This window comes from Echinops telfairi, unplaced genomic scaffold (assembly GCF_000313985.2).
Source record: "Echinops telfairi isolate 266 unplaced genomic scaffold, ASM31398v2 ScPeMD7_7474;HRSCAF=8512, whole genome shotgun sequence".
Taxonomy (NCBI): domain Eukaryota; kingdom Metazoa; phylum Chordata; class Mammalia; order Afrosoricida; family Tenrecidae; genus Echinops; species Echinops telfairi.
In genome coordinates, this window is record NW_022111378.1 from 5,377,736 (window position 1) to 5,405,673 (window position 27,938).

The 27,938-nt window shown below is 47.5% G+C and overlaps 1 protein-coding gene across 1 annotated transcript in view; it reads left to right on the top strand.

Moving 5' to 3' along the window:
• Positions 1-6,695: 6,695 nt before the first annotated feature.
• Positions 6,696-27,938, top strand: part of FAM171A1 (family with sequence similarity 171 member A1) — a 120,931-nt gene continuing 99,688 nt past the window's right edge. The window contains exons 1-2 of the mRNA XM_045285630.1: positions 6,696-6,763; positions 8,718-8,869. Of these exons, the coding sequence (XP_045141565.1) occupies positions 6,696-6,763; positions 8,718-8,869 (220 nt within the window). The remainder of the gene's footprint in view (positions 6,764-8,717; positions 8,870-27,938) is intronic.

Sequence of the window (27,938 nt, forward strand, 5' to 3'; positions counted from 1 at the left end):
AAGGTGGGTGGTGCTAACTAACCCTGTGCAGGTAAGAGAGGGGGTGGTCTGCTTCCAGAAAGATATGCAGCTTTGAGAGCCCCCATGGGGAAGTTCTGCTCTGTCTTGTCTAATCACCCCGATCAGATCTGCTCCACACACAGCAGGGGCTGCGTTTAGTGAGTAACAAGGGTCAGTCCTGGTTCATTTTGAAACAAACCGCCCTATTCGTGCCGGCTATGAATAGGAAAGGAAACCGTGTGTGGAGACTATAGGGACTCTGCACGTTTTCAGAGACTCTGAAACTGTTCTAAACTTAAATGTCGAATAAAAGGATAAATAATCTGAAGAAGAGAGTTAACTCCTGGTGCTGGGGATGGAAGTGAAGAGGTGTTAGAAACTGATGCTTATGAGCTAAATATAGAATGTCGATTTTTGAACTTGGAGAACCTTAACGGAATCGGGATCTACTCCTCACACATGTATGTCACTGGCCTCCTTTCCTTTGATTTCAGGGAATACGTATGTGAAATACCAGGTCTCTGTTGTGAATTTATTTATTTATTGGCATTGACAAGTAGAATAAAGGTGGAAACATGTTAAAACAAGTAATGAGTCGTGACAGCTAAAGCAAGAGGAGCATCGTAATTAATGACTTTGCTAATTGGTTTTTCCTCTACTAATTAGCAATCATCTTTCACCAGACATGCACATACCATGTTTATGTTTTATACCCATCGTGAAAGAACCCCCGGAAGAGTAACTAACCCTGCTCCTCGGCTCTTGCAGAGCTAGAGTTAAACAAGAATTCTGCTGCTGTTCAGGAGACAGCAGTTTCAAAAACATAAGACTATTGAGATTTTCATGGCACTTACATTTTTTTAAATTTTTCAATGTCAAATCCAAGTGAGGCCCTTCCTTCTCTTGTTCTAGCCCCTTGTCCCCCATTCTTCCTCATCTGCTCATCGGAACCAGTCCAAGGCGAGCTTTTCAACAAAGTGTTTCAACGGACTGTGCTTGTGGTCTCTACAAGGAGGCTTGGTGGCGCCTTGGCTGAGTGCGTGGCTGCTGATGGGAAGATAGGCGGTTTGATGCCACCAGTGACCCTCTAGAGAAAAAGACCCAGAGATCTAACCCCCATTAAGGTCAAGGCCAGGGACACCCAATGGGAAGTTGTTCTTTGTCCTGTAGGATCATGATGAGTCGCGTTGACTTGGTAGCTCACAACAAAGTTAGCAATGTTCTCGACTTAGGAAGAATGTGCTGTTTCATGGGTAGAAACTTGTTTATTTAAAACTATGGTAAGTGACCCATACTAATTGGCGAGATCCCCCACCCCCCCATAGCTTTAAAATTAAAATGCTTTCCCTGTGGTTTTCAAAGTCTTTGATATATGTAATGTGAAGATAATCTTTGGATACTCTGTAATGTTTAAATCCACACAGCGGATGCGTTGAGGTGAAGGCCAAGGACAGTGCAAGGGCGGTTCTAAGGTTAGGCCACAGGTCAAATGTCACTTGCTTGCATTGCTTTGTTAGTTCACCCTCCAGTTCCTGCAAGTGGCCTCTTGACACACAGACCTGGTTTATTGCGTGTAGAGACCACATCACCTAATCTGATGGAAGGAATCAGATATGTCTGGATTTACTACAAACAAAACATGTTTAATCTGCCTCTGCGGTCGGTGGATGACTGCAGACAAGTTCTCTCAGTATTATAACTATCTTAGTCTCATTAGGCGCTTTCATTAAAAAGATACCATATAAACCGTGGCTTCCGGCTTCTGAGGGGATCTGCTGGGTTAGGTAAATTCAAGGCAGAGAGGTCAGCCCAGAAAATGATGATGACTGTTTGCTGAGGACCCCCAAGGAGTACCCCCCTTTTTTTTTTTAACTGTGAGTTGGGTGAAAGTTTACAGAGCAAATCACTCAATTTATATTCAATAATTCATACCCATTTTTATTTCATTTCATACATTGCAAGCCCCTCAATGAACATCGCCTGTCCTGCTTCTTCCCTCTTTCCATCCTGCGTTCTTTCCTAGCCTTTCTGAACTTTGTCCTGAAGTAAATTCTGCCTTTAAAAAAAATGTCTCAACTGGTTGTCTATTCTAAGGTGTGCCTGCCTCATTCCCTTGCAGACCTGTCTATTGTTTTGCTGAAGTTGGAGCCACCGGAGTGAGTACCATTCCACGCCTAAAAGGTGACCAAGACCCATAATCCCGGGAGTTCCATCAGTTTCTATCTGACCAGGAAGCTTAGTCTATTTTATGATTTTGAGTTTTGTTCCATAGTTTCCTCCCACTCAATCCAGGACCTTCTCATGTGGCCCCTTTCCGAGCAGCGGGTGGTGGTAGCTGGGCACCATCCAGCTACGGGTTTTGTAGACACTGATGTTTGAACGGCCTATTAGTTCATCTGTTCCTGCCCTCTAGACAGGACCAGACTGAGAGTCGTGCCTTAATTGGCTCCTCATCAGCTTTTAAGACCCCACTGGTCAAAGGGGGTAATCTTGAGAGGTTTCCCCAAAGGGCACAGGATGGGGCTTATCATGAAGAAGCTTGAAGAAAATGGAGAGCCACAATGGTGAGAAGAACACCAGGGAAGCTGTGCCGAGGAATTGTTCCCATCATGATAGTCGCTCTGCTTGTTCTTCAAAGACCACAAGGGTTGTCCTATGAACATTTCATTGGGAAACTTTATTCCATCCAACCTTATCCCATCCAGCCTTATCCCATCCAACCCCAGATCCTACCCCTGGTTTGTTTCAGTTCCCTAAACTCAAGGAACATGTAAAAGGAACACAATGTTGCCATTTTTAATGTGACACAAATCAAAGAGTGCAGAATTCTTTGGGGGAAGTGTTAAGAGAGGTGGAAACACTGCAGGCCAAAGGATATAGACCTGGGTGGACCTGGGTCATTTCAAGAAACAGTGACTTCCCAGTCTGATATTTTCGTTTAACAGAGATTTCTGTGTTTTCGTAGCAGTCGTGTTTAATCTTATAGAATGGCTTTGAACTTTCTCTTAAAGATATGTTTGTTGCTGTTATTGCTGCTGTTGTTGCTATTGCTGTTTGCCACGGCGCGACTCCCCTCGTCACCACCCTAGAGGGCAAAGGAGAACCGCCCTGCACAGTTTCCCAGGCTGGCATCTGCGGGGCAGCAGGCCACCTGGTTTGTCTCAGAACGTGGCTGGTACATTAGAACCACTGACCTTCCTGTTAACAGCTGGGTGCTCCGTTTTGTGCCACCAGGGCTCCCCGGGAGATGTATACTTGGAACACAATAGCAGTAAATGTTTCCAAAGTAGTGTGTTAACCTCTGGAAAATTCCTTCTGGGATTTGACTTTTGTTCAGGGCCGTGTCTTCGATTTGTCCAAATAATTGATATTCAGATTGCACACTCGTATGATGATCCAAGGGAAACAAAAGCTGCAAGTGTTCAGCCAAGCCAAGTGTTGGCAGGTCATTCTGCAGCCTGACCTCTGAGGGGCCCTGCTTTGAGAGCTCTGGGATGGCCACGCTGCGCAGCCAGCTCACACCACGACAGCTCGTCGAACACCGGACACTTGCAATCTGGAGAAGCTAGGATGTGAAAATTCGGGATGAAGCTGCATTTCCAGCATTCGTCTTCCCCCTTGCTCTGGGGCTGGACTTGGAGTGTTAGCTCCAAAGAAGTCCCTGGAGGAGGCAGTGAACGTGAGTCCAGTGTCAGTGTTACTTTGGATCGGAGCAAAAACTGACCGGCTGTCAAATGTACAAGCATCTCTCGGAGATAGCAGGTCTGCCGGACCACTGCAATGGAACAAGTCTTGAAACCAAGCCACCTCTACACAGCTTCCTTTTGGTTTGCCAGGACGCAGGGAAGTTATGTCTTCCCTGCCCTCTAGTCTATTAATGTGCAATATCATGCTGACAGAGTTTGAAATACTGTGGGATTTCTCAAAATGGGACCCAGACCCAAAGCCCATCTGTAAACAATTTGGATATCCCCCCCATGGAAAGGTTATAAAGAAGGGACGATTCAACCAGGGTCCATATAGCACCGGCAAAACACACATCAACTCTCGGGTTCCTGAATGCACCCCCCCACCCACCCACTGCCATGACCCAGATCTACCTTACAAATCCACATAGACCGGAGTATACACAATGGTACAGAGAAGAGCTCTGGACACATGGAATTCAGGACAGCTTAAACCCCTCAGGAACAGTAGTGGGATATCATGAGGGTAGGGAGATGGTGGGATAGCGGTGGGGGGGAGGGGGACCCAATCACAAGGGTGACTATATAGCCCACCCCCCAGGAGGATTAATAACAGAAATGTGGGTAAAGGGCGACAGCAGACGTATAAGACACGAAATAACAATAGTGATCTATAATTGATGAAGGATTCACGAGAGAGGGAGGGGGAGGGAGGGAGGGACAAAAAGAAGAGCTGATACCACGGGCTCAAGTAGAAAGAAAATATTTTGATGGCAACATATGTACAAATGTTCTTAATACAATTAAATGATGGATTGTTATAAGATTTGTAAGAGCCCCCCAATAAAATGATTAATAAGATTTTTTTTTTAATGTGACCCTGAGACAAGGACGTGAGCACAGATGGTTGGGAAAACGGCAGTCGCAGACTCATTTCACAGTGGGTTACCGCAGGTCTTCGCTCCGTTAAAACAAAACAAAACAACAGAAAACAGAAAACTTCCACAATACATGGAGAGCAACAAAGGGAGGCACAATCACCTGAGGTGTGCCTGCAGCGGAAAAAATGAGACCATAGGTGGGGTTCTGTCCAAAGCTCCCCCCTGACCAGACTGCCCAACCCTGTTCAGTGATTCCCAAATTCGTCAATTCCAGGAACCTGTTTCTTGTCAAAGGGGTTTGCAGGGGTCACTCACACATGAGGTAGCTCCAACCAGTGTTTGGAAAATAGAATTAAAAGAAACTAAAAATTTTCCACGGACTCCTTGAAGCTCTCCTCCCATATTACCATTGAACAGGGAAAATATTTCAGTCCTATGAGTGTACGAGGAGCCTGATGGTGTAGTGGGTTACGAGTTGGGCTGCCAACCCCGTGGTTGGCAGTTCAGAACCACCAAATGCTCAGCGGGAGCAAGTTGAGGCTTTCTACTCCCATAAAGAGTTCCAGTCCCAGGAGCTCACAAGGACAGTTCTGCAGTGTCCTCTAGGGTCACCATTAGTCAGACCTGACTCGACGGCAGTGAGGATTCTTTGGAATGAGTGTACTAACACTTCCATTTGATTGGTACTTTATTAACGAAAGCTCGGTTCACTCTGTGGAATTGCCAAGGGCAGGAAGCCATGATTCCAAGGAAGGATTGCTCACTGGACACTGCTACAGCTTATCTCACATGGATTTAGAACATCTTTCCATTTCAACAATATGAAAAGAGAGTACAAACATGACAACTAAGAATTAAAGATATATTTTTTAAAAGAATTAAAGAAATAAACACATGGAATTATTTTTTCTCCAATCCACAGAAAATGTTTATGCGTGCGGCTCTGCATTTTATTCTGTTTTGCATTTTCCCGTCAGGAAAAGCACCTTTATCCCTTTCTGTTTGGCGTCCTTTCCCCTAAAACCTGTCAGGGTCTGGACGCAGCCATTATTTTTGCGGAACAGGCTGGGAAATAGAAAAGAAAGCAGATGTAAAACTTTGTATGATGAGTTGAGTGAAAGTTTACAGAGCAAATTGGCTTTCCATTCAGCAGGTCAGTCACATTTCCCTTGGGGACACCCGTTGCTCCCTTTCCACTCCCCCCACCCCTTTACCTTTCATGTTCTCCTTCTTCCGTCGTCAGTTCTGAGCTTTGATCTCAAGTTGTTGATTGTGCGAAGGGATGTGTATCCCCCTGAAGTTACTGTTCAGCCTTGAGACCCGTCTCTTGTTAGGCTGACACGGATCCCTGGGGATGAATTCCGTCTTTAAGGCCTGAGGAGTGACAAGGACCTTCATCTGAAGGTCAGCAGTCAGCACGACCTTTTCCTGATCTTGGGTTTGGTCCGCGTCTTCCCCCGCTCTGTTCAGGACTGTAGATTGGGATTTCTCCCCAAGCGGTTGGCAGCGCTAGCCTGGTGCCTTGTAGTTTGTCGGGCCTCAGGCTGGCAGAGGCTGAGGTTCGATGGCCCAGCATTAATTAGGCTTTTGGTCTGCTTGGTTCCATGCGCCTTTGAGTTGCTCAGCTCTCCCTTGCTCCTGACGGGGCGAGACCAACTGTGGTATCATACTTGGCCTCTTGAAAACGTTTGAGACCCCCCTGCTGCTACTCACCAAAAGAAGGAAGTAGCACACTATGAACTATGTTATGCCAATTGAGCTTGATGTCACCCATGACTAGGGTCCTGAGCCCTCAGGCCCAGGGATCTAGGTGTTTGGTTATGGCTAAGAGGTGGATGTTCTTTTACTCCCTTCTTTGTTCTGTTACATATATGGATATATTTGCAGCACAGAGAAATGCAAATAAATGTATTTGTAGAAATAACATCTGCCGATCCTAAATACAGTCATGAGTAAAGGCCCCTTTCGCCTACTCAGACCTGTTCTCCTGCCTGTTTGCCCGTGTATCAGCTTGTAGACGAATGTTTGTTCTTGTTGATAAAGCAGGATCATGTAAGTAACAGTATTTACCTTTTCTGTCTGTAACTTTTGCACACCTCTCCAAGCCTTCCTTTTCTTTAGTGATACCATGGTGATCACGCCCACGTTGTGTACTGCCTTTACCTTCACCCAAATGAACACGTCTGTTACTGCGAGGTTGGTGGTTAAAACCCACCAGCTGATCAGAGGGAAAAAAGATGAGGTTTTCGGCTCTCATAAAGATTTGCGGGTTTGGAGACCTTCTCGAGGGTTGGTGTGAGTCAGGGGTATTGTCAAGTTAGGGGTGATTTTTCCCCTCCCTGCCCTTGGCTTGCAATCTTGAAAACTCCAAACCAAGCCAAACACACAGCCATTGAGCCATTGCTGACTCATAGCGACCCTCCATAGAACAGTGCAGAACTGCCCCCATGGGTTTCCAAGACCATAACTCTTTCCTGGAGGAGAAAGCCCCTTCTTTCTCCCGGGGAGCAGCTGATGGTATCGAACTGCTGACCTTTTGGATAGCAGCCCATCTTGTAACCACTATTCCGCAGCCCATATATGACAACCATGGGTTTTAGACATTAGAACAGGAATGACAATTTTGAGGATGGGGGACAAATATCTTCTCCTGATAAAACTGTCCTTTTGCTCAGGTGTTCAGTCAGCCTTGTCTCAGAAGGGACCACACAAAACGTGCGTGATCTCACTCACCTGGTGGGGACAGCGCTCTCTGTCTGTCTGTCCATGGCCTCCTTGTCTTTCTTGTCCGAGCCTCCATTTCTCCCACTCTCTCTGTGAGAGCACTGTGCTTGGAAGAACACCCTTCTCAGTATTCCTTTCTCTCTCAGAATACAGCCTTGTCCACCAGGGTGAAGTCAACAATTTCACAGTTGCCCTTCACTCTTGACACCAGGGGCGATGTAGGGTGCCAGGAATCCACGGGCCTGTGCAGACAGCAAAAGACTCTCTTCCTCTAGCCAATCGAGACAAATAAATCAATCCTAAGTAAGAAACCCGGCTTCAGGTGGAAGACGAAAATGAACCTGACCTTTGTTATCAATCTGAAGAATATATTCCTCCTTCACTTTGTAATCCCAACTAGAAAAAGAGTCAAGTGTATCCATCTGCACGTTCACTCCACTTTGATGGAAGCAAAGATAGAGCCTAACAGTTCACACCTTATCTAACAATGTGTGGAGTCTCCCGAGCAGGAGTGGGGCATGCCCAGCCCTCGAGCCTGTAAGACCCAAGAAATCATCAATACGAACTAACATTGCATACCTCACCAAAGAGATATCGGTTCAGTCATCCCATTAGGGCCGCGATGGTTAAATGTTTGACCAATATGGCCCACAAATGATGCTATAAATAGCCAAATGGTTCTTGCCAGGAAAAAAGTTGCTGATCCCTGATCTGGAGCAGAGGGGAAAAAGGTCCAGAATTCCATGTCATTTTCAGGCACAGAATCAGAACAAGTGTACCATTTTATTTTTAGACCCTTCACATAATGGCTACCTGGAAGTATATTGCTTGTGAAACATTGGACGCATAAGAGAATCGGGTAGAAATGGCAGCCATGGCATTGGCCTTGCATAAGTGGACTTGGGTGTCTCAACTCACATGGCAATATTGGGAGCTCTGAGATGTGTTGCTCTCAAGAAAATGACTTCTGTGTAACTGTGGGTTTCCCGGATCATATTTGTGCAACCCTTTGTACCAACCCTTAACGTCTAATTAATGCCTGGTGACTACAATTTAGAAACCCCATTTTGAATCTTTAAATTCTTTAGTGTGACCTCCTTAAATAGATCTGGAAAACGCTGTGAACATACTGGTGCATTTGGTTAACTTGTTAGCACTTCTTACACATTGTAAACAAAAGGAAAGTTAATCCGTTTAATAGCTAACGACCAAATGTTTCACTCATTGAAGGTTTTGTAAATCATTTATTTAAGATTTGAGAAATGCGATCCCCCAGATCTATTGGTTTAAGAGCAGCAAGGTGTGGGGAAGTCCCTGGCTGCTGCCAATGGTAAGGAGCTCACCAAAAGATGGGTGGTTCCGGTCCACCCAGAAATGCCTTGGAAGAAAGTCTCATGATCTACTTCTTGAAAAGCGGCCATTGAAGGGCTCTGTGGAGCTTCGTGCCGCTCAACACTCGGGGGGGTTGCCACGGTCGGAACTGGCTTGATGGCAACTGGTTTTTCATTTTATGTAACGCCGTGGAAGGAGGCAGTGGTGTCTCCCCTCTGATCACAGAACCAAGTTCTAAAATCCAAGGTCAGTGGATTTTCATTGTTCTAGACTTTCAGTTTCTTTAAAGGGGCGGGGGCCATGAAGTGCTAAAGAAAATTCACAATCCAGTCCTCCAAGGAATATGTAAAGGGAATCCCTAGTCTTTACGGAGGCCAAAATAAGGATGACAGAAGGAACCCTGGTGGTATAGTGGGTTAAGGGTGAAGCTGCTGAATGTAAGGTCAATGGTTCAAACCTACTAGCCAGTGCAAGGGAGAAAGATGAGGCTTTCTGCTCCTGTAAAGATTCACAGTCTTGGTGGGGGGCCCTAAGGAGCAATTCTACTCTGTTCTCTAACGTCACTATGAGTTGGGATCGACATGACGGCAGTCGATGCGGTTTGAGTTCAAAGAGCCCTGGGAGTGTGATAGTTGAGTGCTCAACTGCTAACGGAAAGGTTGGAGGTTCAGTCCCACCAGTGACTCCTCAGGAGGAAAGAGCAGGCAGTCTACCTCCGTGGCGATGGCGGCAAAGGAGACTGTGAGTGCAGCTGTACTCTGCCGGCAGGGTTGCTTGAGTCAGAATCAACTCAGCACGGCTTCTGAGCAACAGTTCTTTGTTGCCAAGTGCAGCCCTGGCCTACGTGGTTGCTTATCATCTGTGGGTACTTCCAGACCTGTGGCAGGGGAGGAGGGAGGCAGGTGATGTACTAGAAGGTCATAGGACGTGGGAGATGACCTAGCAGACCTGGCAGGGTCTTCCAACTTCTGGGCCCGCCAACCTTTCAGGTTCGAGAACTAGAGGGAAATTCTCCACGTTTGGAGACCTCAACTCATTAGGCTTGATCATGCCCCGCTGCCCGGGGATATCGCCACATTCCAGCGATGGTGATCCTTCTTGTAAGAGCACGCTGCAGCGGCTTTACGGACCGCCCACCTGGGCTCTTAACGAATGTTTTTTCAGGCTGTATGTAGGGAAGAAGGTTAAGAAAAGACTGCCTGTGGGTGGCATTTACATTGGTTCCAGGAAGAATTAGTTGGAAAGCTTTTGATTGATTATACAGCCGTTGTTTTATTATTAGGCTGATCTTATTAATAATGACTGAAAGAAGGATTATAACCCTCTCTGAAGCCTGAGTATGATCTGCCAACACTTTTGATATTATGTAGAAGGTTTTTGCTTTTTCTTCTTTAATTCCAGTTGCCTTTCCTTGGCTCCCAAAGAAATGGCTTTGGTTACTGTTTAAAATATCAGGGATTGTGCTTGCGACCCTATGTAATTCTGCCTGGGCTGGGCTGGAGCTGATCATTGATGCCCTCTCTGAGGGGGACATGTCTCCCAAGGACAGGAAGCTGACCTGTGGGCGAAGTAGTTTTCCTCAGTGCATCCTGGAAGAGGACTCTTCAGGTGGGGAGTCATGGAAAACACAACTCAAACCTGGCACAAACCACGAAGGAGTGCTGGCCTATAGAACTGAAACGTCCAAAGGCCTGGAAGTGCCTTCAGACCTATCTTGACACGTCTCAGCAATGCCACGGAGGGCCCTGGTTTCTTTCTCTGTCTCCTCTGCTGGTCTCAAGGTTTCCGGAGTGTTGCCTCCCCTTGTGATCCTAAAACAGCCTCCTAAATAGCCTGGGAAGCAAAGCTAGAGAGCTACTTGTGAGAAATCAGCCATTAAAAAACCCGGCACAGCACAGCTTTCCTCTGACCCACATGGAGTTGTGATCAACTCTGTAGTCGTGCTTAGCTTTTGTTTGGTTTCCCATGTTCAAGTCTTGCCATGTGTTCTTATGGGATCAATCTGCTCGGGTCCTGAGCTAAAGAACAAATCATGGTGACGAAGAAGAACAGGCTGTGATGGTTGGCTGGATTCAGACCTGAGCTGAGGTGAACCTCAAGTGGAATTTGGAGATTCCCAGGCAGCAAAATGCTCCTGGGAGTCTCCACCTACGTACTATGGCTAGGTGGGTCAGGACTCTGGTGTATCAAGAATTCATTATTACTTCAAGTTAACATTCATATTTTAAACTCATAAGTAATATTTGGTAGGAAAACTTTACATTGACTTTTACCCTAATATTTTGCTTCTCAGTGTTTTTTCCTCAAGTCACTACTTGAGGGCATCTTTCTACCTTCAACCCTATTGGCATGTCTCAATGATGGCGAGTCACTATGGCTGTGTGAGTCTGGGTGCTTTAAAGAAACAAATCCACAGAAGCTCATGTACAAGAGAAAATTGTGTATAAAGGTTAAGTGTGCATCAAGAAAACATCCCAACTCAGTGCTGCTGCCCAAGCCCACAAGTCCAACATTAACCCATATGTCCAACACCAATCCACAAAGTCCTCCTCCATCTCACAAAACACATACTATGATGCCGACTGCAGGAGGAAAGCCGAATCAGTGAATGTGTAAGCATCTCAGCGCTGGCAGGGGTCTCCATGCGGCTGCTCCAGCACCCAGGGCTGCTTCGGGGTAGGTCCATGTGGCTTCTCCTTGGGGATGTCTTGCAGGAAGTGAACCTTGCCAGCTAATGCAGGGAACTGGCTAAGGCAGCTGCACCCTGGTCCAACCATCAGAAAGCAAGAGACCCGAGAACTAGAAAGGCAAGGCTCATTGAGCCATTTATCCCTCCACCCTTCAATTAACCCCACATGTGTTGATCACCCAGGTTGGCACAATAAACTATCGACCTCAGTGGCCATGGCGTTTCCAGTACTGGTTATTAATTGCCTGAGCAGGGGTGGTGACATAGCCTCTGAGCTACAGGTTCTTTATGTGATTTACCCTTCTTAGCTGTTTCGAATCTCTGCTGAGATAACGTATCTATAAAAAGGAGGTGTTCAGTGATGGACGTGTGGTTATTCATGGTCAGAGGCAGGATAATGGGTGGCCCAGTGTGTTGGTGCCCTGAGGGATATGGGCAATTGCTGCACACTACATCCTGGTGCAGATGCTTGATGAGGTCGGAGATGTGTGCAGACCTGGCTGCCAAGTCCCTGGAGCTAGACAGAGATTGGAGCCAGCACTAGATGAGAAAATCCAGGAAGCCGATGAGGAACGAGTGATGACCTCAACTACGAGGAAGCTGCCAGGCCCCTCTACTGCTCCGGGCAGCCACCCCCCAGCACAAAGGCGTTTGCTTCCACCAGAGGGTAAGGTCCACAAAGCACACGCCTCCCTCGCAGTTCTTAAAGGGCATTGATGGTGCCATGCTGACGGGGTATTCCTCCCAGAGTCCCTTAAACTAGCCCAGTTCCTAATGAAAAACAGGACGTTAATATTTATTTTAAAAGAGGTTTTTCTTAAAAGTTGCAAAAGTATCTGGCCGAGTTAAGCCACAAATTCAGGTAAGCCAAAATGTGTTGCTGTAAAATCACAGCAGCCTGTATTTAAATTAAAAAAAAAAAATCAACCGGTGAATTTACTATATCTCACCATCTCCTCCACCTGAGTCTATGTTTCTGAAGGTAGTGCCTCTACCTTTCCAACCCTGCCCTGAAGACGTCTGCACTTTTTCATGAATACCATGCCCAAACAGCAATTGTGGAATCGTTGGAAGGATTCAGTCTTTCCTTTAATTTTTTTTTTTTAGTTTGGGGCTCAAAAAGAAATCTGAAGGAGCAAAGTCAAGGACTAGGGTGGACTGAGGGAAGGCTCCCTAAAACATTCCCATAAGACAGCCCGTGTTGCTGCCCTTGAAGAATACACAGGTGTATTTCCCTGGTTGGAAGGTGTCTCACCAATGCACTTTTCTGTTTTCTCATATGGTCTTCTTCATAATAAGGCTACATGATCATCCTTGTCCTGTGCCCTTCCAGAAAAATCTAGTAAGATTACCCCTTAGGAATTAAAAAAAAGATGAAGACAAAACCATCGTAACCTTTCAAGCTGGTGTTACATGTAACTGGCCCAGCAGATCCCCTCGGAAGACGCTGTGTTGATTGGACTTTTCTTGCTTTCTTTTTTTTTTTAAGGCACCCTGACCTCATTGGGTGCTAAGAATTGTGTCTTCGTAGGTAGGTGCTAAGCATCATGTGTGTAAGTGACCTGGAAAGGACAGGTAACATGTTTGAGGTTTCACAGTGGAGAAGAAGCAGAGCTGAGATTGGAAGGCGGGTAGTCTGACTCCCAACCCCCTCGGGGATGTAAATGAGGAATGCACCAGGCTACGGACTGAACGTCTGGAGGGGCGAGGTCCCCCAGAGACACCGTAAAGAGCAGCCTGGTGCTCTACTTCGGAAAAAAATGCCCTGGAAATGCCTGTGGAGCCCAGTTCTGCACTGCCACATACGGGTCACTGAGTCCGGATAGACGCCATGTCCCTGCAAGTGGCTGTCAGCTCCACCGGACTACTACTACCCAGCATTGATGGAGGCCAACTTCTGCTTCTCAGGGGCCCTGGGAGCATAGTGCTCACCCATTGGGCTGTGATCCAAAAGGTCAGCAGTTCAAAACCACCGGCTTCTCTGAGGGAGACAGGCCTTTCTACCCTGTTTTCCCCAAAGCAAGACATCCCCCCAAAATAAGACCTACTTACAATTTTGCTTCTCGCTGAAATATAAGGCATCCCCTGAAAATAAGGCCCCCCAAAGCTACCGTAACTCTGGACCGTAGCAGTGGGCGCCGCTGCACAGCTCACTGTTGGCCGCAGCGCAGCTGGAGCAGACAGGAAGTGCGAGATCTCTTTTAATAAAACAATAAACAATAAATGTGTACCGTATTCTTCTTCATGGAAAAATAAGACATCCCCTGAAAACAAGATCTAGTGCATTTTAGGGAGCAAAAATTAATATAAGACACTATCTTATTTTCGGGGAAACAGAGTACTCCTGGAATGAGTTCCAGTCTCAGAAACTCATAGGGCGGGTGTACCCGGCCCCATAGGGTCTCAGTGAGTCGGCATGGACTCCACGGAAGTACGAGAGTGAGAGTTTTGAGAGCGAGCATGAGAGATCAAAAGTGCTTGATCTCCGACTTAGAGCCTGCATTGACTTCTGACTGGTGCTTGACGGGAGAGTTGTGGTTGTGGGCTGCTGCCGTGTGACTCGGAGCAACCCTGTGCACCACCCCGCCCTGCACCATCCTCATGACTGGTATGTTTGAGTCCCTTGTTGCCACTGTGTCAATCCAGCTTGTGGACGGTCTTCTTCTTATTTGCTGCTCAAGCATGATGTCCTTCTCCAGGGACTGGTCTGTCCTGGCAACATGTCCAAAGTGTAAGAGACAAAGGCTCCCCATCGTTGCCTCTAAGGAGCATTCTGGCAGTACTTCTTCCAGGACAGATTTCCTGTGTTCCTTTGGCACTCCATAGTGCCTTCATTATTTTTTGCCAGCACCAGCAGCAGTTAGCAAAGAATTCTGAAGGGGTAGAGAAATGGTTTATTCCTTCCTCTATGCTTGTTGTCTCATCTTAGGGGTGAGAAGCCACCGTGTGTGACTGTCTTCCTGACCAAAGGAAAACACACCCAAAATGAGAGCAGTGGAAAGTCTTTGTTCCCACCCCAGGAAGCCATCTGCCATCTCTGTTTCACTCCTGACGGGGCCTACTTGAACCAGAGAGCCATGCATAGAGGGGCGAGGGGTGATTTGGCCCAGAAGGCAGAGGGAATTTAAGCAAGCCCTCCGTTGGCTCTTAATGAGTTATTAATAGAATGTAAAGAAGAATCTAAACTTTCCCAACAGACCAGTTAGGGGGTAATTAGCTGCCATGGAAAATTACTCTTTTACTGAGCAACTCATCCTAAGATTCCCACAGAGTGAACATCTTTCATGTGTGTGTAATGTGATTTGATATCGATAGGTTTAAGCTGTGTTAAGTGGAAATCAGAATGGTTGCGATAATTGTTTTAAAGTTAATACAGAGGACAAACCCCAGAATGATGGGATCATAAGATGGTTTCGCTTCCCTTTCATGATTCTTCTTCATCCAGGTCAGCGTAAAACAACACTGACCCTCGGCGCCAAGAGCCTTCATCTGCGCTCCCCACTGCCGTCCTGGCCCTCTGGACTTGGACCCACAACACCGTGGGGTGAAGCTCAGTGTAAGCACATGCGTGCCAGGCCCCTATCAGAGCCTGGGCGTAAACTCACGCATGCCCAGCCCCTGTCAAAGCCTGACTGCGCCTGCTGGCTCCCACAGAGCCTGGGACGCTCGGTGAAGCCCTGCTCTGCCACACTGTGAATGCCTCGCGATCCACTGAAGGGGTTTGGGGTGGGCGTGGAGGGCTAAACGTGTGGGAGCTGTCAGGTCAGAGGAACGCTGGAACCAAGGCACCGCCACGCTGGGGACCCTTGGAGAACTGGGAGGGGACTGTCCTGAGCGTGGTGGGAAACCGAGTCTACCACTGGGGCGGAGAGCCAAAGAAAGCAGGGCTGACTCAGGGCAGAAGGCCCGTGAACTCCGCAGGGTCTGCAGTGGCAGAGAGGTGACCTGGTGGCATCCTCTGGGTGAGATGAGAGAGGGGCAGGCCATCTGCTATAAAGCAGACAGCTCTTCTTCGTGTGTCCGGTCAGACGTGGGGTGTCATGAACATTCCCAGCAGGTCAGATTCCATGGGATCCCTGTAGGGAACCAGGGTGGCTGCCCGTGTCAGACTGAGTACACCGCCGGCAGGCCTCAGCCAAGTTGCTGAGACCTCTGTTTATCCTCCCACGGCCATTGCCATCTGAACTGGTTTCTTCCTACTTGTTGTTAGTTGCCGTTGAATAGGCGCCGACTCGTTGTGACTTTTCACGTAGCAGAAGGAAATCTGCCTGGCCCTGTGCTGCCCCCAATGGTATGTGTGAGTCTCTGGTTGTAGCCACCATGTTGGACAGCCCTTGTAAGGTTCTCTTTGGCCAGTCTCTGGACAGAGATCTCCAGGCCTTTCTTCCTGCTCTCTGTTAGTCCAGAAGGCCTGCTAAAACTTGCCTAGGAGTGCCCCTGTTATTCGAAACAGCGGTGACACAGCAGGCAGCGCTGTAGCAGCACGCAAGCCACACAGTGCACCAAACTGACTTGGGTGGTCTCATTTGCTACATGCTAAATTTAAATAGTATGTAAACCGACTAAGTACAAGTGGGAGGGGGAAGGAATGATCTTTTATGAAGGCTAGTTAGAAATTTTTGAAAGAGCTAATGCACACCAGCCACTAAAAAAGGTTTAAGGTTCACATCTGTTTAAAAAAAAAAAAAAGATGGAATGGGGACAGTCATAAAAAGTGGAAGGTTTGTTTTAATACACCAGTTGCTGTGCAAGTGTCTTCAAAGGTTCTTTGTCTCCACTTAAGGAAAGAAACTTTGGAATGGGTAGCCAGTGCTAGTTATGTGTCTAGCTCTAGCTAGAAAGATGGCCTGGAGCACCAATCAGCAGATGTATTGAGTCACAACGTAAAGGAAGCCCCTGGCTCCACATCAGATATTAGCTGAAAGAAGTGCCTGTGATCGAGGCCTGATAGAACACATTAGGTATTTCTGTGTGTCATTTAAGTTCCTTGCCATCAAGTGGGATCCAGTGCCAGGTACCCTGGTGCACCCCGAACAAGTTCCCTGCTTGTCGGTGTGTTTCAGTCCATTGTTGGGACGAGTGCCCGCCGTCTAGGGGGCTCCTCTTCTAGCACGCTATCAGACAACATTTTGTTTCATCCATAGGGGTCTCATTAGCCTTTTTTTTTTAAAGAAAGAAGGCCAAGCCTTTCGTCCCAGTCTAGAAATTCCCGAGACTTTCTGCCTTGCTGTATTTGCAATACGGATGACATAGGTCCTAGCTTCACAGCACTACACAAGACACCGCAGTGCTACTGCCTGCCTGACGGGTGTTTATGTATGTTAGGATAGAGCAAGACTCCCAAATAGTAGTACCTGGCATAAGATAGGGTTTCTTGCTCTCTGGAGTAAGGGCCATGGGAGAAAGATGTGGCTTTGAATTCCCGTAACGATTCATAGCCTCGGAAACCCTAGGGAGCAGTGCTTCTCTGCCGTTGATGGCATTGGGTCGGAATCCACTCAGCGGCAGTGGGTTTTTGATTCCGGGGTGATGGTGTGAATGTTGTTAGTGCAGGACTGGTGCGGCGCTGTGGCCCAGGGTGGTCCAAGGGCCTCCTCTGCCTGACGTTCCCCATCCCGTGTGTCTGAGATCACGCACCACCAGGTATTAGGGAAAAACTGGGGAGTAGGTCTCATCACTTAGTGTTACTCAGCTTCTCCCTCTGTTTCTGTAGACAGATGTGCCATGGTCACACCTCCAACTTTACTAACCTTTAACCCGAAGGTGACCTTTGCCACATCTCTTGTCCTCTGTGTTCTGACTCTCCAGATGCTGGGCACTGTCGTAGGTGGGAGGACTCAGTGCAGATATTCTTAGGACTGGCTGCGCTTGCCTACGGTTTGCTATTAATTCTGCAAGTAAATCGTGGTTCCTGTCGTGACGGTGAGGATAGCAATGGGCTGTTTTGTTCTCTGGGTCTTTTCTGTGGACTTGTACACCCCCACCTTTGCATCTAAAGCTTTCCTAGACACTGGTGGTTACAGAGATTTTAGGAGTGTCAATGGGAAACCGCTTAAACATTCCTTGGGTAGGTTATGTAATACAAGTAAAACCACCATTGAGAACAAACAGTGACTCCCAGCTGGGTGTGCCTGACCGGGCCAGTGCAGGCGGCTAGAAGGCGGCCTGGGGCTCATGCTGTGACGGCGTGCAGAAGTGGCTGACTTGCAGAAGAACCCAATTTAACATTTTATCCCGATCAATATGGTATGCAGTGGGGATAAACATGTTTGTTTGCAATGTATACAAAATGTTTTCCCTAAAATGCCCCACCTATGGAGCGCAGTTCTCCTCGGAAATATGGGCGGCCACCATGCGTCGGAATTGGCTCAGCAACAGGTCTGGGGTTTCTTTCTTTCCTTTTGGTCTTACAGAATGTGCGTCCGTTGAAGACGTGGAAGCAGCCGGTCGAAGGAACCAACCGCACTGATCCGCCATATCCATGCCCCTGCATCGGGCGAGCCTTGTTCCTTTGCTTAACTGGCTTCATCTTCTCTGAAGAAAAGAGGGTGGAAAAATAGAAAGTTGGGTCTTAGCTGTGGAATTCCCTAAGTGTTAAATTCCCTGTGGTTCCAAACCAAACAAGCACATTCATTTCCATCTCGATACTGATGTTTGGGCCTGGAGTTTACAAAAACAAGCCGAGCTCACTGTCATCAGTCAGTTCCAGCTCAGAGCGACCCCATAGAACTGGGCCGAACTGCCCCTGTGGGTTTCCAGCCAGGAACTCTAGGGGAGTCGGAAGCCTCGTCTTTCTCCAGTGACTTCGAGTTGCTCACCTGGTCGTTAACAGCCCAGCAACTAACTCCCTACACCACCGAGTCCTGCTTTATCAGTCTGGCATTCATTCTGCTTCCCATCTGTGATTATCAAGAATGCCAGCTGAAAGTTACATGATACCACTTGTGCAAAATTACTTTCCATTCTTCCCATGGTTGATGTTCCGTTTGGAAGGCTTTATGCTGGTGGACTTTTCCCCGTATGACTTGTTTTACAGGACCTCAGGCAGAAATTTTGCTCGCACCAAATCGCTATGACTTTTAAACCGTTTGCGCCGTGAGCAAGGTGTGCTGTTGTTGAAACTAGACTGGACACCATATCACAGTGGATGCTTAATATTATGTTCCTTTCTCCCAACTACATTAGTGTTAACCTCACGGTCAGCAGATCAAAAACACCAACAGGTCCGAAAGAGAAAGATGAGGCTTTCTAGTCTCATAAACAGTTACAGTTTAGGAAACCGACAATCCCAGAACCAACAAGCTCATTGCCATCCAGTGGATGCTGCGTCATAGCAACCCTATAGGGCCGGAAACCCACAGGCAGTTCTGCTCCATCCTGTGGGATTGCTATGTGTCAGCATCCACTGGGCGGCTGTGAGTTCTAGGTTTGTTTTTGCGGGCCACCCACCTCCTTCCGTGAGATGATTCTGATTGTGACTGCAGATGCATTAGCATGCTACCAAGAAGCATCTGAATCCTGTCAGTCGTTCTTTTTCTAGGTGGCCCTCTGAGCACATGCTGCTGATTCATTGGCTTCACGGACGGCTTCGGGGAGAGAATGGACCCATCATTTGATGCCGTCTTAGGGAGAGGTGTACTTTGTATTGCTAGCTCATACTTTGGCATGTTGGTCTCCCATATCAGTCTCGGTGGGCCTGGCAAAGCTGAGTCATTCTCCCACCAGGTGAACAGCAGACCCGGACGCCGAGCTGTTTACCAGAATGACCCTACTGTTGGAGGCCTCCTGATGGGTCTAGAAGAGGCTACATCCTTCATGCTTTCCTGTTGCAAACATTAGTCGCTACTGTTTACCCGCTTGAGCAGTAGGAACTGTTACGGATTGAATTGTGTCCCCCCAAAAGATGTGATGGACGTCCTAACCCCTGTCCTTGTGGAAGTAATCCCACTGGGGACTAGGCCTTCTCTGTTCTGTTAAGGAGGCCGGAGCATTGTGGGGGCTGCTGCTGTAAGCCCCTCGCTTCCCAGATAGGAAAGGAGCAGATTGGGCACAGGAGTAAACAAGAACAAAGGGGGAAAGACGGACCCAAGTGGTAAGTGTCGATTACCAAGGAACCAAGAAGGAGGAACTGAAAGACGCGAGGGCTTCCCCAAGGAACGGACAGAGAGACTTCCGTTGGAGCTGGCGCCCTCCGTGGAAACTTGTAGCCTCTTGAATTGCAAGACCCTAAGGCTCTGCTCTGCAAACCACCCTTTGTGTTATATTTTTGTCATAGTGGCAACAACTATGGCAGTCGCTGATCCAACTATGAGTGCAATGCCCTCTTCACTGCGGTACATTAGACATAAACCACCTATCATCATCGATGGAGCCCTGGTGGCGTAGTGCTTACTCATTGGGGCTGTGATCTGCAAGGTCAGCGGTTCAAAACCACCAGCTACTCCGTGGGAGAAAGATGGTGCTTCCTGTTCCTGTAAAGAAGTACAGTCTGGGAAGCCCAAGGGGCAGCTCTGCCCTGTCCTGTAGGGTCACTAGGATGGCCGCTGGTTGGCATCCACTCGGTGGCAGTGAGTTTGGTTCATCCTCACCGATGCCCAGCTCAATTTCAGCCAAGTAGACTGGGAAAATGCCTGGCCGTCTCCTTTCAATGCACAGGACAGTGCAATCGAGGGTGGAGAGAGCAAGATGGGGAGGAATTAAACGAGAAACCACCTTTTTAAATGCACTGAAGATAAATAAGAGTCTTCAGAGGGTTGGAAAGCACACTGGAAAAGAAGACCTGGTCGTGAACCAAACAGAAATCCCTTGGCCATGGACTCTCGATCCAGCTGCATTCAGTTACTGAACAGCTGTCAAAGGAAGCCCAGCATTACTTGTCCATTTAGAACAATTTCAGAAAGTGGCTTTTAACCCCCGTGGTAGTTTTCCACCGCTTTCTAATCTCTACAAAGGGTTTTGAAAGAGGCCGTCAGCCATGCTCGTATCGGCCCGAGGTTACCACTGAAGCAGGAAGAGACACAGGTTATGTTCATGTGGAAGGAATTATAATCATGAGATTTTTATTTCTTGCATATCGTCATCTATGACTGGCTTGGCTTCCAGTCAGGGACAATGTCTACTATCTGCTCCTCAATTACATGAGAACGAATGTAAGATAAAAATCATAGCAAAAAAATTCATGACTAAATGCATCACTTCAGAGCTCAAAAGAACCATCGGGTCCATTTGTATGCCAAACCTGCCCTCCTGCAGAGGGGCCGTGTCTTTGTGGTCTGATGTGCGTATGGTGAGATGAAATGCAGTTCCCATGGTCTCTCATTTTGACCGGCAGCAAACAATTTCGATTGTGAGGGTTGTTTTGCCCCCTTCCCCACTCCCCTTTTCTCTCTCTCTCTCTGATTTCCTGAAGGAACTTCGGTTCCTGACAGGAAAGGCTAGTGCTTGAATAGAGTTCAGACTCGGGAAAATTTTAAATGTTTATATTTTGGTTTATTGTGGTGGTTGGTGCTTGTCAGAAAAAGGTTTTTACTTTAGGGTGAGTTGAACAGAATTACAAATTCGCTGACTGTGAAACTGGGTCATTCAAAGTTTCAGTGAACGGGGAAAAAAATCAATCGACAGCTTCTGAGACCCCATCAGCGGTCACATTGGCTCTCAGTGTCAAGCGCTTGGCAGGGTTGTCCTTCTAGAAAGACACACGACCTGCCTAAGAAGAGCTTGTTTGTAAGACTCCCGGAGACAGATGGGTATTTATTTTCAATAAACCACAGCCTGGGTTCTGTGGCGTTTCAGATTACCCTCGTTTTCCTGAACAACAATTTTCATACAAGAAAATAGCATCAGCTACCTGAGGGTTGTTTTCTTCTTTTTTAAATCGTTTTATTAGGGGCTCATACAACTCTTATCACAATCCATGCATGCATCAATTGTGTAAAGCACATTTGTACATTCATTGCCCGCATCATTCTCAAAACATTTGCTCTCCATGTAAGCCCCTGGCATCAGCTCCTCATTTTCCCCTCTTTCTCCGCTCCCCACTCCCTCATGAACCCTTGATAATTTATAAATTATTATTTTAGATTTTGGTTTTGTTTTTAGCCTCTCAACTAAAGTACTCAATGTTTGTATTCAAATATTCCAGTGAATGTTTGTGAGAGCTAGGGTTTGTGTAAACTTGGGTGGGCCACGATTCTCCCAGGGAATGATCTAACACAGTGAGGTCAATCAAGTTCATGCGGGAGCCCCAGTGAAGCATCAGAGCAGCCGATCTGGTCACAGTCTCGATGCAGTTGAGGGAGGTTCCGCTTGGGGTGTGGCCGACTCTCAGTGTAGACTGACAGTGTGTGGAAGCTAGCTTGCTTCGGCTGGTTCTGGATTCCACATCTGGTTTGTTGACCTGCTGTTATATACCTGCTCATCCCAGGGGCCATCAGCAGACCACCAACCTTGGACTTTCTCTGCTGACCTCATATTCATTCAGACTGCGTGCGCCATCAGCCTGTGGTCCCCTGCCTCCTCGTCCCACTTTCTCTTCAGCTTTCCCCCGCTGCAGCTGCGTGAGTCAGAAGCTCCCAGCTTACATCTGACCCACAAACCTGAACTGGACTGAACTTACCTACGTCCACAATTCTGTACACCATTCTGTGTTCCCCATCTCTCTGGATACATGCATACACAAGTGTCACTGGTTTGCCTCTCTAGAAAAGCTAGCTTAACACAGTGTTGATAGTCTGGATTATTTTTCTAAATAGCCAACTTGAACATAGACGGAAGTTCTTTCATGCCGTGACCTTGTTGAGCCAGGCCCAGTGACCACGTGTAAAACAGACCTACTGGGTTGTACCCTAGATGCTGGTGTGGCCTGCCAAAGTCAACATGCAAATCTGCCCACATCATGCCACCCTTCAAACTTTTCCAGGGTCGTGTGTAATCATCTTTTGAGCATAAGCTCATTAAAGCTGGCAAATTTCCCAAAGCCTTTCCTAGTCATGGCTCTGTTTTAGTACATCAACAGCACATCAGTACTACAGCTACTTAGGTTGGGCTCGGAAAAGGTAGGGTCTTTTGGTTTGGTTTTGCCTTTTATCGTGCCTAATCGTGGTTTCTTATCAAATGGCCACTCTAATCTAAGAAGAATTTTTTACCTGTTCTTATTTTTTTGATGAGGAAAGCCACAGGTGGAGAAGAATTTTACAAATAGGTTGATCTCTCTGCTGTGTTCTGTGCCTTCCTAAGTGTTAAATGGGAAGTTCTGTTTCGTTGAGTTTCTCCAAACCCGGTGAGAAAGTCTACCCAAAATCCCTGGCCTCATCATATTTTCTACCTCGGGGGAAATGCCTCTTTTTCCTGTCATTGTTCGCAGTTAAAATGACATGTACTGGGGGATGCACAACCAGAGGAAGAACGAGGCAGAGCTGTGGGGACTCAGCTCGGTACATGCGGCATCACGGGCATGCATGTAGACAGGCGCGCGTGAACGGCACTGCCCTATGTCAATTTCCCAGCCGGCTGAGGGTAGACAGACCTGGCAGAGATCTCCCAACTTAGTAACATTCTTGGTTTTTCTCCGAACATCTTGATGGCCTCCTGTAGACCGAAGAGGCAGTGAGAGTAGAGGTCAGACAGGTCACCCGTGGCCCTTGTGTGGCCTCTTTGATCCTGCTGACAACTTTTATCTCTTTTCTGGAACCACGGAGAAGCCTTTCTGTCAAAATCAGGGATCACTTCTTTACGAGGTACAGTTTTAGCTGCCTTATCTGCTTTAGCACCAGAGACAACAGTACAGAGGTCATCTCAAAATAGTAAGGGTTCCTGCCTCTCTGTGGAGCTTTCAGAGCATGTTGCCAGGACTGCCTTCCAAGGTGCCTTTGGGTGGTATTGAACCACCAACCTTGTGGATAGTACTCGAGAGTTTAACCATTTTCACTGCCCAGGGGTGCTGCTCTTGACTTTAATGGGCACTAGCCTGGCAGAATGACTCCAGAGCTACCTCAAGCCACATGATTTTGCTTTGCACCCCATCTCCACAGCAGCTCCACCAGTCTACCTGTTCAAGCCTTTCTTCCTTCCTTGCCTTTGCTCAGACTCCCACTTTTCCCTCTTTCTGGTGTGACCGTCTTCCTGTGCATCCATGGCGGGTGAAGGGCTGTTTTTGTCCCCGGCACAACTGTCACCACCTTGTAACTTCTCTTCAGCATCCCCTAGGAGACAGTTGTTTACCCAACTCCCTCTCCTGGCAGACACAGAGCATGCAGCGAATGAGACCCATGTTCAAGTGCGCAGCTCCAGTGTTGGCCAAATATTCCTCAGGCTGCCCAGGTCTGAGGAACAGAACATCTTTTACCTTCTGCCAGACAGTTCATGAGTATGAGGGGGTTTCAAAAGTTTTTTGAAAAATGGAGTTGGATGCTATCTTCCCATTAACATTTAGAAGTCTCCTCATATATTTTGTGGTGTCCCTCTGGAGAAGTTATATTATTTATCATCCTACCAGCAGGGAAGAGTAGTTCCCATTTCAATACCATTATGCCAGCACAGTACGCCATCCAACGTGGGGATTTTTGTTAGTCAGAAGCAATTTTTTGAATGATTTTGACTGAGGGTTCGAAAAGAAAGGTATTGGGTCTTGAAAAGAGAAGAGCCCCCTCTTGGGCACGGTACAGGTGGAAGCCATTGCCCATCCACCCACCACCTCATCACTAACTCAGCATCCCTGCAGACTAGCCCTGAAGCTGAACGGCTTCCTAGAGTCAACACAGTCCTATGAACATATCTCTTGGACAAGGGCTCTCCTCCTAGGACTGGGCCGGATCAGAAGCTCTTCACTAGCAAACACCAGCTTTGCTGTTTAGAAAGGGCACCAGGCACAAGGGCCTGGAGAGGGGCCTCCTAGTGAGGAAGGGAGCCACCCCTGGTGTTCTGGGGACCGCCCTGATGGTCCAGGTGGGAAGTCTAGCTTCTTCAGTGCATCCCTGGTGCTCACCACAAATAACTCTTTGTATCCAAGAGTGCCGTTTGCAGCATTTCTTATGGGAGAGGAAAGCCGGAGCAACCATCAGGTCCAGATAGGGAATGCTACCTATGATGACATATCCCGAAGATGGAATGTTATGCTGTCTCCAAGAATGTGTTTGGGTTGGGATTGTCAAGATCTCACGGTTCTGAAGATGCACTCAGATTTATGACATAGTGCATGGCCCCCACTCTCAAATCTTTTACTCACTGGAGAGTGGTGGTTTGTCCAGGGATGATTAAACCCCTGGCATCCCACCCCTGCACCACCACAAGGTTTTAGCCCTGGAACTTAGCTTCTGTGGGTTTGATCAGGGAAGCACATTGTCAACAGGAAATATCTGCCAGGAGACAAAGAAGATTCAGGAAAGATCAGCAGAGGAAAGGCCAGACTCCTGCATGCTGTTGTGTTCCACTCTGTGCACTGGGGAAACAGGTCAGGAGCAAGTCTCGCTTATCCAGATTGTGGGCTTAAGTATGTTCTATTTTAGCAAGCAGCCTCTCTTTGCGGATTGTAGAAACTTGATTTTCTCTGATCACGCACTAAATGCAAATCCTGAAATGGTTTCCTTGAAAGACATCTTGTTTCATTTTTTCCCCAAATTAAATCGGGCAATGTGAGTAGTGTAGACACTGTCCACCCCAGAAGGCTGTATGTTCCTTCAATCTTGGCATGTGTGCAGGTGCGTTTCCCCTTTGTTTGAACGTGCTCTCATAAAGGACTTAGGAACATGTGAAACCACCAACATTAAAACCTACAGGACCCAGATTGACTTCATTCTAAAAAAATGATACGATCCTGTAGTATACTTAAATTAGCTTTCTAAAGGGTACCTAATGGATCGATTTCTAGACAGTCGATGAGTGACATATTTCACCTTCAAGTTCTTGATCAAGATGGCTCTTTAGATGAGAGGGTAAGTCTTACTTGTCAACGCCTGAGTTAAGAGTTAGAACCAGTGAGGACAGAGGAATTAAAGAAAGGAAACTGTTAGATCAAAGGCAGTTGTGGAATAGGCAAGGCACCCCACCGAGGAGAGGGAGTGGAATGCACCAGAGGCAGTTCAGGCTGCATGAACTGGAATTCCCCTTCCTGAGGCTTCTGGGAACTTGTGGATGCCCTTCCTCTAGCTCCCAAGTGCTAGTCCAGAAGGACGGGAGAGGAAGTTCTTTTTCTACAAAGTTCTGGTGCTCAGCGTTATTAGCTGGCACAGAGAAAATTCCTGGGCAGACCCATGCGTATAGAGCAGAACTACTCCACAGAGTGTTCAAGTCTCTGTCTTCGTGGAAGCAGGCTGCCAGGCCTGTCCTGCATCATGCCTCTTGGTGTATTCTTTTGGTTCGTAGCTGAGCATTGTTGAGAAGGGTGGTAAGGCAGAGTCTGGCCTCTTCCAGCTTCACAAGAAGGGAAGGAGAATCAAATGCAACAATCCAAGGTTCCACCTTCAACCTTCTTCACCACTGCTGACACCAGCTGGCCATCCCATGGCACTTTGTCTGTTGGGTTCAATACGTCATTGCAGTGGCCACGCATAACTCACAGATTATACTCAACTATGGGGTTTATTAGGAATGCTAACAAGTTACAATTCAGGATCAGAAATGTTCAGAGTACAGTTCTTTAGTTAGGACAGCCTCTTCTCTGCCATGCCCACAGGTAAGTCTCTCTGAACTTTTTCCTCTTAGTCATGTGGCCACTTGGCATCTGTTCTGCACCAACAGTGTTACAAAGCTCTTTTAGGGCTGCCAATCAATGCCCAAAGGGCACACCACTGCATCTCCAACATAAGCCTCAACCTAACGGTGCTCAGTTCTAGCTCCATGGTTCTACAAACCTAGCTCCTCGATTAAGTTACTAGAAGCACCCCACTTCACATGCCAGCCTCCTGCCTGAAGGCACTCAGCTCTCCACGCTCCGTGGACCGGCAAGCCCACCTCTCTGGCTTGTGCCCTGACTCTTGGTTCTGCTGCCACCGCAGCTGTTCTTCCTTCCACTCTCTACTGCTCCTAACAGCTTCCCGACCCTGGATCAAAGGGGTTCTGTGCACAGGATCTCAGGGCCCAAAGGACTCACTCTACCCCCAACTCTTCTCCTTGATGGTAGTGCAATTTCCCCAACTCCTGTTTCTGAGGTGTCTCATTCTATACTCAGCAGGATAGAAAAGCTTATCAGTCTCTGTGTTCGATTCCAACTTTGTACCATCACAGTGAACCCTGTTAGCAATCACTCATAACTGAATCTCTTATCAGTACCCTCTCTTACCTAGACCCAGCAGGAAAAGAGGAAATACACCTAACGGCATGGACACTCCCAGTTGGCATGGTCTCACTCAGTCACTGGATGTTACAAACAGGATGGCTAGAAGCGCCATATTAAATAATTCACTGCACGACAAGCACTTAAACATTTGTGCCACCCAGTTACTCTGCTATTCAGAGTAAGAATTAAAAATGGGTTTTCAAGACGGGAAAGAATTGTGGTAACCAAGTGATGTTAGGCTGCAGTGTGGAGCTGGGCTGGCAGGCCAGCCTTGTGTGCAGGGAGATGGAGAATTGGCGCCAGGCTGGGAAGCAGGCTCTGCTTATTTCATCAAGAATGAATGTCTTGCTCGAAACTTCTTTTTTTAAGATAGTTTTAGAACATGCTGAATTTAGTTCAGCAGTTGATTTACATTCTGGTGCCAAACTCAAAACAAAACAAAATTGAGAAAGTCCAACCAACAGTTCAATTTGGAGATAGGCCCTGGCAGTGGAGTAAGCTTGAGTGTCGCTGCCCAGACAGGACGTGCCAGAGGAGGACCCTCTCTGGGGAGGCAGAACTCAAGACCATACACCACTGCCCCTAAATAGAGCAGCCTCCGCTCTTATCTAGTGTCAGCCTTTCTATTTTAAAGACGGGCTCCCAGGCCTTTAGGAAACTGTAGCAGAATAGTCTCGCTGCAGACTTCTTGCATAGCTTAGCGACATGGTGGTGGTGGGCTCCCTTTGGGACCGGGTTTAGCATGCCAGTGTGAACACACCCACTGCTTCTAACCTCCTTTCTGGAGCATACTTTACTTCAAGCAAGCGTCTCTCAGAAGGTACTTTTATACTTACTTTTAGGTGAACTTCAGATCCAGTCAGTCAGATTCAAGAAATCTAGTGCTGGGGACATTTGACTGTAAGTCGCTTTGATCCAATAGAACATGCATTAGATTTGGAAGGGTTTTGCACCCCAATAATCCAATAGTACGAAGGTGCTTTGCAAGCTGGGAAGCAGCGTTCACAAGTGGGCGGAGGTCGGCATTTCTTGGGAGCTCTGGCGCGAGGCTTCGGTACTGGTTGAACTGTTAGCCGAGCCCATGCACTGCACATGAGGGAGATAGTGTTCCAGAAAGGCTAGCACGGGGAGTGGGGAGACTCCGAGAAAGTACACAAACTCACGTTCCTCCCTGGGTCCCTGATACTTTTGATCCACAAGGGCACCCAACCCCAAACCCACTGATTCCAGTTCATAGCCACCCTACGTCGAGAGCAGACTCCGCCTTTATGGGAGCAGACAGCGTCGTCTTTCTCCCACAGAGGACTGGCAGATGGGCTTCAACTGCCCATCTTGCCGGGACCAGCACAAGGCCT